This window comes from Lutra lutra, chromosome 3 (assembly GCF_902655055.1).
Source record: "Lutra lutra chromosome 3, mLutLut1.2, whole genome shotgun sequence".
Classification (NCBI taxonomy): Eukaryota; Metazoa; Chordata; class Mammalia; order Carnivora; family Mustelidae; genus Lutra; species Lutra lutra.
Genome location: NC_062280.1, coordinates 192,425,055 through 192,440,079, shown reverse-complemented (window position 1 = coordinate 192,440,079; position 15,025 = coordinate 192,425,055). Strand labels below are relative to the sequence as shown.

The 15,025-nt window shown below is 40.1% G+C and overlaps 1 protein-coding gene across 6 annotated transcripts in view; it reads right to left on the bottom strand.

Moving 5' to 3' along the window:
- Positions 1-15,025, bottom strand: part of ERCC5 (ERCC excision repair 5, endonuclease) — a 30,213-nt gene that overhangs the window by 13,927 nt on the left and 1,261 nt on the right. For 5 of the 6 annotated variants that reach the window (XR_007125705.1, XM_047720356.1, XM_047720354.1 and 2 more), the window contains exons 2-8: positions 12,608-12,783; positions 9,966-10,081; positions 9,383-9,469; positions 7,939-7,999; positions 5,482-5,625; positions 2,839-3,046; positions 1,309-2,400 (exon numbers count right to left, since the gene is read on the bottom strand). Coding sequence is in view for 5 of the 6 variants with exons in the window: in XM_047720356.1 (XP_047576312.1) it covers positions 1,309-2,400; positions 2,839-3,046; positions 5,482-5,625; positions 7,939-7,999; positions 9,383-9,469; positions 9,966-10,081; positions 12,608-12,783 (1,884 nt within the window). In the remaining variant the exon portion in view is untranslated. Of the gene's footprint in view, positions 1-1,308; positions 2,401-2,838; positions 3,047-5,481; positions 5,626-7,938; positions 8,000-9,382; positions 9,472-9,965; positions 10,082-12,607; positions 12,784-15,025 lie in introns of those variants that run through there. The other variant, XM_047720352.1, reaches the window with a different exon arrangement.

Genomic DNA, 15,025 nt, shown 5'->3' with positions numbered 1-15,025 from the left:
GACAAAGGTTTGCTCAGGAACAACATATTTACACAGCCTTTCCGTAAAATACTAATTACAAAGAGGAAATGGCAACTTTAGAATGAAGAAACTCAGCAGACATCAGGAAAAAAGTTAGCTTGTGTGTGTGTACAAGCAATTCTTGTTATTCACAGCAGTGTGTTCTATAAAGTCACTGTGAACAATGAATCCACATATACGTCCTTGTTCATAGAATAAATATATTCATAATCATAAATCCTACAAACAACTCATCCTGGTAAATTCTAACTTCTTTATTTTATAAAGGAAAAAATGAGATTTGGGAGTGTTAAAGAGACTTGCCTGAGGCTGCCCCACCAACCAACAGGTGACAGAATTGGGATTCAAACCCCATCCAATTAACCCAAGCCAGAGTTTCTTGATCTAGACCGCACTGCTCTCTCCCATATTCACCTTCTGGTCACCTCAGTGGGATAGCTAAAACACAAGGCAGAGTGACACCTTGCTCAACCTTAGCTGGGAGCAGTACTGGCAATTCAAGCTTCTAGCCACTTTACTCAGGTCCATGAATGACCACAAAGATATTACTTCTGAGTATTGATTCTGGGGTTATAAATAAATTTCAATAAGTAGGCAATTTCACAAATAAGAATAATCTGAATAATGAGAATCTGAATAATTCTCTGAATTGACTATATAGAAGTCTGTATAGTGGGGTGCCTGAGTGGCTCAGTGGGTTAAAGCCTCTGCCTTCAGCTCAGGACATGATCCCAGGGTCCTGGGATCGAGCCCCACATCAGGCTCCCTGCTCTGAGAGGAGCCTGTTTTCTCCTCTCTCTCTCTCTGCCTGCCTCTCTGCCTACTTGTGATCTCTGTCTGCCAAATAAATAAATAGAATATTTAAAAAGAAAAAAAAAGTCTGTATAGATGCAAATATACAGTAAACATGTACATGTATATAAATATGTATAAAGAGCTATGATAAAGAAAACATGGTGAAATGCTAACCATTGAGGTACTGGGTGAAGGAACCAGAATGTTCTGTAATATTCTTTCAACTTTATTAAATAATTTGTAATTATTTCAAAACAAAAAGTTAAAAAAACTAGAAGACTCACTTTTACCTTTTCCAACTGATACTTCCCCCTTTTAAAAAAAACCACAAAGAACCAGCTGTGTGCCCTTGGGAGAGTCATTTCACCTTTCTGGGCTCCTAGTTCATCATCTGAACAAAGTGGGAACTAGACTACACTGCAGGATCTCCGTTCCCGGAGATGTGAAACTCTACAGGAAGTTCTGTATCTCTGGAAGAGCACAAGCACCTACCATCAGATTCACTTTCTTCAGAGTCTATTTCCATTGGCTCCATGGACTTTGGAACTGAAATTAAGTCCTGGTCTACAGAGTCCATTGTCTCATGTTCTTGGACGGTTTTCAGGAAATTCTCATTCTCTTTAGAATTAAAGGATACTGCATTTTCCAAGTTACTTATTATCTCTGAAGGGATACTTTGTGTATTACTCATTTCTTGCAAACTGACAGTGTCAATGATTTCAGAAACATGATTTTTTTCACCTTCTGTTTCATCATCAGTTGAAAGAACAGAGGAATCATATTTGCCACCTGATGGACAAAGGTCTGGTTGTAGCTCAGGCTCTTTGGTGTATGTTTCATTCCTTGATACAGAACTTGAACGCATCAAAGGTACTGGTGTCCGTTCTCTCCCACTCTGGAGCCCAGGTGCATCGCTGTGCATCACCACTGTGCTTTCTGAAGGAATGGGGTCTTTTCTCTCCTTAACGGTAGACTCACAGCTTTTCTGAAAGGCTTCACTCACCACACGAATAAGTGACATTTCTTCTTTTGGAACACTAGATTCACTGCCTGGACAGAAGACGGGAAGGGACAAATGAGCTGAGTCTGCCAGCCTCCTGCCGGTGTCAGGGCTGGTTTCATGAGCAGAGTTCACATGGGTCAGATGGGGTCCTGCTGGCAACAGCATTCCTTCTCCACCTCCTTCTTTAAGGCCTTCAACAGCTTCTTCGTGGCAACTGTTCCCAAGCAGCGTTTTCACTGCTGACCCTCCTATCTGCACGTCATTTCCAGCATGTGCTTCCATGTCTTCATCATCGTCGAGAACCTTCTGAATAGCTAAGAGAGTAAGCGGGGACACAGGTGCATTCTTCACATCAGACTGCTTTTGATTCTCACTCTCCTGCTCCTCTTCTGAGCTGCTTCCCACCATGGCAGCCTGCATAGCCAGAGAAGTTCTTGGAGAAGGAGGGGTAGCGGCAGGCTCCTTCTCTGGCTTCAGTGCCTCACATGGAGATGACTTCACGTCAGACAACCAGCTGCGCATTTTGCTGGAAGAAGGAAGAGACTCTGAACCCACCTCTGCAACTTTCTTAGCTTGAATACCTTAAGAAAAATTAAAACATTTCTCATTATGTAGTTTTACAGTGAAACAACATACTTCTAGTAAGATGAATAAAAGAACACTGGTTCTCATGCAGGAAGTTATAAATTTTCCTTTAAACGGCACTAAGAGTTAATTTGTTATTTAATTTTAAAGTTGGTTTGTACATGAGCACTGAGTAATGTACAGAATTGTTGAATCATTATATTGTAAACTTGAAACTCATATATAACACTATATGTTAATTATACTGGGAGTAAATAAATAAATAAATTTTAAATAAATAATAAAAACAAAGAGGGTTGGTACAACAGCAGGTAACCCATTAATAGCTATATATATAGCTTTATTATTACATAAGTAGGGTGGTAGCTCCTAGAATTCAGAGATACAACCTATTTTTGGTTTTTAACCATTAGGTAAGTGATGGTACTAAATACCTCTTATTAAGATGTAATGTGAAGTATCTTCAGAGACTACTCTCCTTGACTCTACCTCCTTCAAAAAGCCCCCTTCCTCTTCATATTGCCTTTGGATTTGTCCTGACTGTTGCTGATTCATTTCCTTTTGGACATTTTCTATGTGTTGGTTTAGGTAGTTTTTTTTAAGCAAGCCTTTGAGCTGATATTGTGAAAAGTCATTAGACTCCTAAAATAAAATAAATGAAATTATTTTTTTTGTATTAAATACAGATAATATTCCCACATAGATAACATTCCCAAAGGATGAAGGAACAAAAAGCAACTGATTTTTTTTCCACTGGAGACATTTTCATATTATAACAGTAAAATCTGAAACTAGGAAAAAACTAGCTGCCTTATTAAAAAAATAACCTTTAAAACAAAAAGACTTAGGCAAAAGAAATCATGGATAATGTTTGTGACTTAATCATTTACTCAAAAAACATTTATTAGGCAGTAATGCATACCGGGACTGTGACATTTTGATTACAGCTTAATAAACAGACAACCTCCTGGAATGCAAGTAAATATGCAAGTAAAGTGGGGCGCCTGGTGGTCCAGCCGGTTGAGCATCCAATTCTTGGTTTCAGCTCCAGTCATGATTTCATGGGTTGTGAAATCTAGACAAGCTCCACACTTGGGGCGGGTAGTCTGCTGGAGGATTCTCTCCCTCTGCCCCTTCCCCCCGCTCATGCTCTCCCACACGCACTCTCTAATAAATAAATAAATCTTAAGAAAAATATATCCAAATAAAGTGCCTACCACGGTCCTTGACCCATAAAGACACCTAATAATTCATAGCAATCACAATTATTAATGATAATCATTAACATTTATAAAGCATTTGCAATGAAGGCATTCTTCTAGGAGCTTTTATGTGTATTATCCCATTTCATTTCAACCACCCCATGAGACATATGTCATTATTTCCAGTCTACAAATGAAGAAGCTGAGAAAAACAGGTTAACTAACCTCACTAGAGTTACAAGGCTAGTAAGTAGTAGACGTGGAATCAAAAACAGGTTGCCAATCCTACACTGTTTCTATTGCTATAAGTTATTACTTACCATCCTTACTATTCTCAATATTGATTTGCCCAGTGTACGATGATACAAAGGTCCAACATGAATGACTCAGACATTGCCTTCCCTATCAGAATTATAGGTTCCATGGGCTGCTAAGCCACACTACCCTCTTCCTTACCATCTACCGATCCCAAGCTCCATGGTGATGGGAAGAGAAAAGGGAGCAAATCATTAGGGACCATCTCCCTTCTTCCCATGCCTTCCCAATGTTGTTTACATAACCCAAATTCTACTTCCTCAAAGGCCAGCCAGAGAGCCTTCCATACTCAAGAAATAAAGTGCCTGATATACATACTAAACCTGGATTTTTTTCCCCTGAAATGAAAATGAATTTACCTCTGTCCTTCCTATATCACTCTGTGCACCTTAGCATTTTCCTATATTCACACATTGTTCGTGGAAAAACAAAGGACTGATAGGGAAAGAAATAGGACCTGTCTGCCTTTTTCATATTTTGGTATCAATTTAGGAAACGTTCAAAAGTTTGTAGGAAAAAAACACTACATCCATTCATTAGGAACAATGCTACTACAAAACATATATTCTGTCCTACAGTGAATTAGAGAATGGCATGAGAATAGGTGGTAGCAATAGAAAGGAAAACAAAGCTCATTCACCTACTTAAAGTAGTAGTAATTAATGGTATAGCATGATCAGGAGACAAGGCCTGACCCCAACTCTGCACACCACCTGCTCCAAGTTTCTGTGGCTGTAGAGCCAACAGCAGATGCTCCAAGTTGAAGAATTTACCACTCAATTCCCTATGGCCACTGTCTAGAAAGAGGAAGAGGGAAGGTGATGGTCCAACTGCATTTCGAGGTCTGCACCCAAAAAAGAGACACCTGGAATTTTAAGTTAGATTAGAGTCTATATTACTATTAGTAATCTTCAGACAAGGTATATTATGGGTTAAAAAAACTTTCATGAACTAACCTAAGAATTGAACCCCTAAGCACACACTGAGCACTTACTATGTGAAAGATACTGAACTAGGTGCTGAAAATACAGAAGTGAGGAAAACAGGCACATCTGGATGCTAAGAACCATAGACATTTCAGGGTGTTATGAGAACACAGAACAGGAGTTTTTTTATTATAGTGTTTTTTATTTTTTTTTTTAAGACTTCTTTATTTCGGAAAGAGAGAGAGACACACGCAAGGGAAGAGTGAGAGGGAGAGAAAGAATCTCAAGCAGACTCCACGCTAAGCATGGAGCCCGAAGCAGGGGCTCAATCCCATGACCCCGAGATCATGACCTGAGCTAAAATCAAGAGTCAGAACCTTAACTGAATGAACCACCCAGGCAACCCAAGACCTGGTCTCAAGTGAAAGTCGAAAGGCTTCTTTGAAGAAACATAGTAAGTTCAAACTTACAAATATATGATGCTTCACAGGATCTCTGAGACACAAACGACGTTTACTCAAAACAGAGACCATGTAAGTAATACTTATCGATTTCCTTTTTTCTAATAAAAAATTTTGCTGAAGCTCTAAGCATAAGCGCATTCTAAGCATTAATGTGCTGTTGTATATTTCACCTCTGGCATTGCTTCAAATAAGGTTCGTCTTCGCTTGGTAAATTCTTTCATGTCAGTCAAGATTTCGTGCTTTATTTCAAGAGGCAGGCTGCTGAAGTCTTCAGACTCAATATCTATGGCATGAGGGTTATGAAAGAACTCTTCCTGCAAAGAGTAAAAACGTAACCATGAAATTTACATTGTGTACACTTACTCTATTTACCCTGATATTTACTGCTGATGTAAGTTTATTGAACTTATGATAGTTCTACAAAATCTAAAACAGACTAAACCCAGTTGTACATAATCTGCAACAGGTATCAGTAAACAGGCAGATTAGGGAATATAGCCATCCATTCACTGACTCACTCAAAAGAAAAAACACCTATCAGACACCCCTAATGTGCCAGGCACTGGTCTAGGTGCTAGGATATCGTGCCAGATCAAGTCCCTACTCTTAGGGGTAGAGTAAGACATAGAATAACCAAATAAATAAACAAATGAACAAGAAAATAAAGCAGGTTAATCTGATAAGAATAAAAAATGACGGTGAGCAGAGACTTGAAAGACACCAGCGAGACTGATCACGACATCCCAGGCTGCAGGAACAGCAAGTACCAGAGCCCTAAGGTAGGGATGAGCCTTAGGAATCTGAAAAATATCTGTAATTCTTGTAATGAGTTTTGTTTTACTCTTAACCTATAATCAAAAGTGAAGACAAGTGAGAAATTCACAGGCATGAAAAAGGATAAACAGGCACCTGGGTGGCTCAGTGGGTTAAAGCCTCTGTCTTCGGCTCAGGTCGTGACCCCGGGGTCCTGGGATCAAGCCCCGCATCGGGTTCTCTGCTCAGCAGGGAGCCTGCTTCCCCCTCTCTCTCTGCCTGCCTTTCTGCCTACTTGTGATCTCTGTCTGTCAAATAAATAAAATCTTAAAAAAAAAAAAAAAGGATAAACCTTTTCTAAACTTTAACTAATTACTGAAAGTACTTTAAAACTCTTCATTAGTAATACAATTTGCTTTCCTGTAGGTAGGTATGTTGTATGTATATGGGCAAACCCTCCAGCACTTAGGATAGGCCAGTCATGCTCAGAACACCCCGTGCTTTCCCTATACGAAGGGAACACCTTAATGTTCCAAAAGCCCTCTGAGGAAGGCATCATTATGATTTTTGTTTCACAAAAAAAGGAGGTAGGGATGGGAAATAAAGCCTAAGAAGTTAATTTGTCTAAGATCACATGGCTAGTGCACAGGAGAGCCTGTACTTAAATGCAGGTCTTTCTGACCAAAATGTTCATAGTCTTTACCATGTTCACAGTCTTTACCATGATTGCTGTCATTTCCTGAATTAAAAATGCAGAACCTCTACAAGTTGAAGGATCTTGAGGTTGGAGCTCAAGTCTTTCTCCAGATGCACCAAATTAGGAACATAAAAAAACCAGTTAACTTGGGAATCAAAGAATATCATCCACTATTCAAAAAACTTGAAAAAAACTCTAAAAACTTGTATATTACAGTACCACCTCAATTTGTACAAATGTCATTCATTAAAATATGTGTGGTGGTTGTTTTAGGACCACAGGTTCTCTGACACCTCTTTCCATCTAATCCCTCCCCCCCTTAATTAAGGGCTGGGCTCACTGACCAGCTTCTCACAGACAGAATACATAGGAAGGGGGTCTGTGCTACATCCGAAGCTGGCTAGAAAAGACTACGGGGTCCCGCCCGGCACCTGCTCTCGGGATGCCTGTCCATGGAACACAAGACCATGCCATGAGTGAGCCCAAGCCACACGGAGAAGCCACAGGCAGGTGTTCTGACAACCAGTGTCAACCACCAGACATGGGAGTAAGGAAGCCTTGGAGGGGACTCCAGCCCAAGCTACAATCGGCCTGCATTTACAAGGGAGCCGTGCAGAGAGGACTGCCTCACTGAGCCCAACAATCCCCAGAACAGTGAGAGGATGATAACAACCATTTTCATGCCACCACGTGACACAGCAATGGATAACTGGAACAGAAGCACAGACATACATTTACATATATATGCATACATGTACACCTGACATGCATACATGTACTAAAATACACACATGGATATTCAACCATAAGGGGTGGGGGGAGAATGGGCTAATACATATGAAAATGTTACTTGAAGTTATTTATAGGTGGTACGTTTTCTGCATTTTTATAGAAGTACATATTACTATTTATACTTACTTATTGTTTAGTTGGTTGGTTGTAAAAGAAAGATGGCTTGTTTTGGATATCTAGACACGCACAAAGGCAAATGCCATACAAATGTGTATGGGTCCCTGGGTATTTGTACATATATACACATGCACACACATATACACACAGCACAATAAAGAAGGTGTGTGTCTGTTTTTTACCAGGAACTTCATACCACATTTATTCATTTTCATGTTGTTCATTTCAAATAACAATATACTCTGAATTCAAAAATTACGTTAAGTACCTGTAATGCCTGTTTTTGACTCATTCTTTCTTGCCATTCTCTTTCATCTTCTTCTTCTGAACTGAAAGTCAAGCATATATTTACAGTATCTATGACTTAATGACAACTTATAAAAGTATCTCTGGAGGCAAGGGGCCACTAGTTCTAGGGGCTACGATGGTGAATCAAATGTTATGAAACACACTGTCATTATTCCCACAGTTGGGAGGGGACGCGTGCCAGGGAGCGATTACAATATGATCTGATGACATCCACCACAAGGGAGGATCAGAATGCTAAAAGTGCAGTAAGGGGAGTCACCCCTTTCTAATCGGGGTGCAGGGGGAGGTCCGTAAAGTTTCTTGGAATCTCTGGCAATTGCACTGCTTGGACTTAGCTGCAAATAAGAGAGAGGTCTAGTTGTAGGGTCTGGGGAAAGTTCATGGAGACAAGTGTTCCAAGCAGAAACTCTGTGTTCTATAAACATCTGGAAACAAGAGAAAGAAAGCCTGCCTGGAGATGGCATAAAAAGGGCCTGATAATGACATAAAGAGGGCCTGGTAAGGTTGGAGAAGCATGTGATTAAGGGGCTAAAATTTTATCCTAAAGAATTTTATCCTAAAGAAGTAAAAAGCTAGGAAGTGTTTCAAGCTCTGAAATGACATTATCAGGTTTGGGTTTTAGCAGATTCTACACCACAAAGCAGAGACTGAACTTTGTGAGTAGGAGTTCCAGCAAACGGGGAAAAGCAAAGACAAAGACAAAGAAAGAAGTGTGAAAGCCTTTATGGTACTTCAAGGTAGCAATGAAATGAAGCAGAACTGGCCTGATTCAGAAGCCACTTGGTGTCTCAGGAGCCCCTGGGAAAGGAATGTGGGCAAGTGGGGGCACAGACACATTGCCAGGCCCTTTGCCTGCATTTCAGCCACAGAAGCAGTTGAGAGTGAACAGCGAACTAGAGAAGAGTCCACAGAGGAGCCTGAGAAAGAGCAGCCAGAGAGGTTCCCAGACAGCCAGACAGCAGGATAACGCAGGTGCTGAGTCATGTGCAGCTAAAAAGTACAGTAAGCTGACGTCTGCAAAGTGTCTCCTGGATTTAGCAAGGAGGAAGTTGTGTGTGGTCTCGCCATGTGCTGGTGAGAGACAGAAGACATAGGCTAAGAAACAGGCAGAGATAGCATGTGTAAGCAACGGGTGGAACGTGAAAATCCATTAGCTTCAGGAATCATACACGAATGGTGCTACCACAGGGTCTGCAGAATGAAGAGACAAAAGAGCACAAACTACCAAAACACAAGGACAAGTGAGTTACAAAACAATTTAGTGTTTGAAAAACACTCTAAAAGGTGTCGAGACTACATTTGCAGATGCATTAATTCCCACATGCCTTACCATGTAGCTAAAAACACATAGGTCTGAATCTGTCTGAAAACACAATTACTTTTTTAAATAGTTAAACGTTTACCTGTTTTTTTCTTCCTTTTGTAAAGGTGGCAAAACATAGATGTCATCTTCTCTTTGAACTTGAGTAAGACTGGGGAGCGCTTCACCTCTGAAAAGCACACACAGAGGTAAGCAGAGGTGATGGGAAACAGGACGCTGAGTGAGGAAGACTCCCCCACTCATTACACAAGCCCTGCTGAGGGGGTGAGAAGGGGAAAAACACGGGGCTGTAGCAGGTTTCTCCCTGCTGCCCCGGCTGCCCAGGCCGCTGCTGTGGGAAACCAGCGAGGCCTCGAGAGAAACAGGAAGCTCACTGCGGCTCCCCGCACCTCAGCCAGGGCCTCAACTGCAGGCAGGGAGATCCACCTTAGAAAAGTACAAAGTGTGGGCAACATAACACTACGGCTTTTCTCTCTCCGCATCTAAGCTGACTCTCACCGAACAGGGAATTTGCACAACTTCCAAGAACTGGGTCAAATGGACAGCCCACTTACCCCTCTGACTGTGTTTTTTGCTGAGTTAAAATCAGGGAAAGGGAACCACGAGAACCCAAGGCAAAAGTTAAAAGCTTTTAATCTTTAAAATTAATGGAATTTGCCTCTTGCCTTTTGCTTTTTAAGGCAGTTTTGATAGCCTGTCTTTTCAAAAATGTTTTCAAAAGCTTCTCTGTAGTTTTTCTGGAGTCAGTGGCTGCCAAATCCTTTCTGTGCCTTCTCTTAGCCTGTGAAAACAAAGGACACAGGATTGTTTCAGGGTATTAGTATATTAAAAACATTTCTGTGACTTTTTTCCATAGCATTTGGTTTGTCTGAGTTTTCAGGCTACGACTGCTTTAGTATTTCCTCCCAACTGTCATATCAGTGGGTATGTGCAGGTTTCTGCTACGTAAAGAACATGGAGTCTCCATCTACCTCCACTAAATGGACGGGCTAGGACAGTATTTGACAAACTATTAATTTACTTTCAGTTTCTTTTAAATAGACTTTCATGTCCCCAAGAAGCCTATAACTTAATAATATGTAATTAAGTAAATGTTTCTTAAAAGGGATTATTAATGTATTCTTTAAAATTGTCACTACTGTGCCAAAACCAATTTCTGATACTGGTCTTTATAAAAGTACATTACTTGGGGCACCTGGGTGGCTCAGTCAGTCAAGCATCCAATTCTTGACTTCAGCTCAGGTCATGATTTCATGGGTCATGGGACCAAGCCCTATGTCGGGCTCCATGCTTGGCGGGGAGTCTGCTTGAAAATCTCTTTCCCTCTGCCTCTGTCCCTCCCCCTGCTCTTTCTCTAGCTCTCTCTCTCCCACAAAACATAAAAATAAAAATAAAAGAATACATTACTTATATGCCACTATGTCCCTCAACATTTAAGATTATATCATAAGAAATTCTTAAATGTAGGGGCACCTGGGTGGCTCAGTGGGTTAAGGCCTCTGCCTTCAGCTCAGGTCATGATCCCAGGTCCTGGGATCGAGCCCCGCATCGGGCTCTCTGCTCGGCAGGGAGCCTGCTTCCTCCCCTCTCTGTCTCTGCCTGCCTCTCTGCCTACTTGTGATCTCTCTCTCTCTCTCTGTCAAATAAATAAAATCTTTAAAAAAAAAAAAAAAAGAAAGAAATTCTTAAATGTATTAGAAGTGTCTTCTTGTAAGAAATGTCCATTTAGGAAAAAATCAAACCCTCTCCATGCTGATGGTGGAATATAAGGAAGAAATAACAAAACATTCTTTTCCTTTTTTTTTTTTTAAATTAAGATATAACTGACCTATAACACTGTGTACAACATGTTAAGGTGTACAACGTGTTGCTTTGGTACATTTACATATCACAAAATGATTACTACAGTCATGTTAGCTAACACCTTTTAGGTGGGGCTGGGGAAGTGGGGAGATGTTGTTTCCTTGTTGATAAATAAATTCTGGAGTTCTTTTTTCTTGTCTATTCCTTCCAAGGAGTACCTGGTAGAATGTGCCTTTAATAATTCAAAACTGCAACAGGCAAGTCTAGACCTTTTCCTGAGGGAACAAATGTCCCCCAGCATTTACCGATCCTTACTTTTACCCTACATCCTTACTTAATTAGACAATGTCTGTGACTATGAAGTGATGGGCTGCCATTTTCAACACGTAACAGTCCTACAACCAAATGGGTGCTGTCGCTTGGAGGGGGTACACAATTACTCCAAAGTTCACAACTTTGTTCCAACACTGTTTTAACCTACTTTCAGAATAAAGAAATTCAATGTTACTCTTTTATATCCTGGACAATTTCCTTCCTCAATAATCCACGTTAGCACATCTAGCACCACATAAAATCCAATTACTCTTTAAACACTGAAGACCCACGATCTCAGATTCAAGGAGGCATGTTCCCCAACAGGCTATCATGCTCAGCAGCAGGGCTGAAACATACATAGGACACCTAAGAAGATATCTACAAGGAAAACTCCGAATATTAAGAATTTTAGTAGGATTTTTTTTCTTTTTTTTTAAGATTTTATTTATTAGAGAGAGAAAATTTCAGTAGTTCTATTAAAAGCTGAATTGTATCGCAACACCTGGGTGGCTCAGTCGGTTAAGCCACTGCCTTTGGCTCAGGTCACAATCCCAGGGTCCTGGGATGGAGTCCCGCACGGGCTCCTCGCTTGGCAGGGAGCCTGCTTCTCTCTCTGCCTCTGCCTGCCACTCCGCCTGCTTATGTGCATGCGCTCGCTTGCTCGCGCTCTCTCTCTGACAAATAAATAAATAAAATCTTTTTTAAAAATAAAAAAAGTTGGGCGCCTGGGTGGCTCAGTGGGTTAAGCCTCTGCCTTCGGCTCAGGTCATGATCTCAGGGTCCTGGGATCGAGGCCCATATCGGGCTCTCTGCTCAGCGGGGAGCCTGCTTTCTCCTCTCTCTCTCTATGCCTGCCTCTCTGCATACTTGTGATCTCTCTCTCTCTCTCTGTTTCAAATAAATAAAAAAAAAAAATCTTAAAAAAAAAATAAAATAAAAAAATTTAAAAAGTTTAAAAAAGCTGAATTGTATCATTGCACCCAGGACGTAGTCTCACAAATAATCCTTTTTTAAAGGAAGAAGTGTGACTGTTGAAGATAAACCTAAAAAAAGTTGAAATTTAGTTGGATATATGTCAAAATAAGTCTTGGCTTTCAAAATTCTAAAGAGAAAATTAAAATTCTACATGAAGTTTTCTTTCCTTCTAATAATGCAGAAAGAAAAATAAACAAACAAACATGATTCTTACCAAGGTTTGTTTCTTCAACAGTGGAGCATCCCCATCAAACACAAAAATAGGACGAATTCGAAAAAATAAGAGTTTGCAGAGCCGATGAAACAAAGTGAGAAGATGGGCGTTTTCTATTGAGTTTCCATGGCGATCCCGGACTCCTCTCAGTGCCTGGTTTAACCAAATGCTGATATCTGGTAGAATTGTTAAAGGAAACTATTTTGGCATTTCTTCCCTCATCACCGTGATTTCAACTTCCCAATAACTGATATCATCTAAACATTAAAACTAAGTCCTCATCACAGTTCATGTGGAATTGGAAAAATGTTAAGCCCTGACGGAATCTGACTAAAATCCGTTAACGTTATTTGAATCCCTGTAACTATTTCACAGACTACAGCGTTACATCAACAGATGTGTCCTTTAAAAACTCTAATTGCAGGGGCGCCTGGGTGGCTCAGTGGGTTAAAGCCTATGCCTTCCACTCAGGTTATGATCCCAGGGTCCTGGGATCAAGCCCCAAATACGGCTCTCTGCTCAGCAGGGAGCCTGCCTCCTCCTCTCTCTCTCTCTCTGCCTACTTGTCTGTCAAATAAATAAATAAAATCTTTAAAAAAATAAATAAATAAAAATAAAAAATCTAATTGCAAACACTTGCTTCTTTAAAAAAACTAATACGCTCTACAGAATTTTAGCAAATTATCACAACTCTTTGGTGACTAATTTGGCAATTCACAGAAAAAAAATGTAAAAACTAGCATTCTATTTTACTACTTCTATCTCCAGACAATTATCAGAAAATCATCACCAATTTACAAAAAAAGTTACTTCTAAGAATGTTTGCAGTGATGAAAATATGAGAAACAATGTAAAAGTTTTCCAACAGGTCTTTACTTAAACTAAATTGTGATATACCAATTTGCTGGAATATCAAATAGCCCTCAAAAAAGGAAGCTACAGAATCATCTACAGTGATAAGAAAGACAGTCACAAAATATTAAAGGGACACAAAACAGGTTACAAAACTATGGAATGCATAATTACGTTTTATAACATGTGATATGTTAAATACAAAAAACTAGAAGTTCAGATGCCAAAATATTAACAATAGTTAGCTCTTCTGTAATTATAAGGAATTAATGTTTCCTTGGAGCTTCCTTATATTTAACTTTTGTAAAAAGTTCTTCTTACCAAATTATTTCATATTTGTCCATAAGAGGAACGTGGTGACACTGGTTTTCCCGCTCTCAGTCTCTTCGTCCCCTCCTCTAACTCACCACTCAAGCGCGACTTCAGCAGAGTTCTCCTGGAGGCCCCTTCCCTCTTCCTGCTATACTGGCTCCCCAGGCTACCTCAGCACCCCACACCACACCTTCCCCATGTGTGCAGGCTGACCCACGGCTCCATCCTGAGTCCCAGACTAGATGGCCTAGATTGTATAAATAAACAAGACACTCGCCTATAGATGGGTTAAAAATATACATTTTAGGGATCCAAGAGTAAGTTATGAACCTAGTATGTAATGCATAATTTCTTAACAAATAAGGCAAAAAATGGGATATAGATCAGATATTTGAATTCGAATTCCCATGAAAATGAAACAAAGCAAAACCAATTATAAAACAGCAATCAAGTATTTTTACATATATATTTTATACAGATAAATACATATGAGATTGTAATTATCACTGGAAGATCTTTGACATCCTCTTTAAATGATTTGTTCTTTCAGAAAAACTTAATAACCTCATGAAAATTACTTCATGTCCCCAAAGAGCTCCTGAGTCATCTAAAAATAGATAATCCAAATTTTAAATTAAATGCTTTAACTTCCTTACTTTGGACAACTTCCTAAAAAATTAGAATGCTGAACTTCATGCATCATCTTAAAGATTTTAGAAATTACTCATTCTTCATCGGGGTTACAACATAAAATGCCTAAGTCTTTGCTGAGGTTTGAAGGGTTGCTGTTACTGAAAACTGGGCTTTCCTTCACATACAGGTCTATAAAAGGAATCTTTAGAAAGCAGGGATTTGAAGAACCACTAGAGGGCAGCAATAGCACATGTGCCCCGCCCCCCCCCACACACACTTTTCCTCTCCCTACACAAGGTATCACGCATAAAAACTTTCAAACAAGCCAAAACTCTATAGATGTATTTCAAGATTCTTCACACCGAAGAAAATACCATCACCATGTTAACTTTCTTTGAAAAATGACCAGTGTCCCATTATGTATAAGTTGTCTCCATACCAAATAATGGTTCCTCTCTCAGTGGCTCCCTCCGCAGAAATCCCACCTATTCTTAAACTGCATTTACCACCAACAGCAATCATTTGCATGACACTCTTCTCCACCTCGCTCATGAACTCCTAGGCTCACAGGTGCGCGCGCAGGGAACTGGCCTAAGCTACCACCAGCTTCCAGAACAGAAC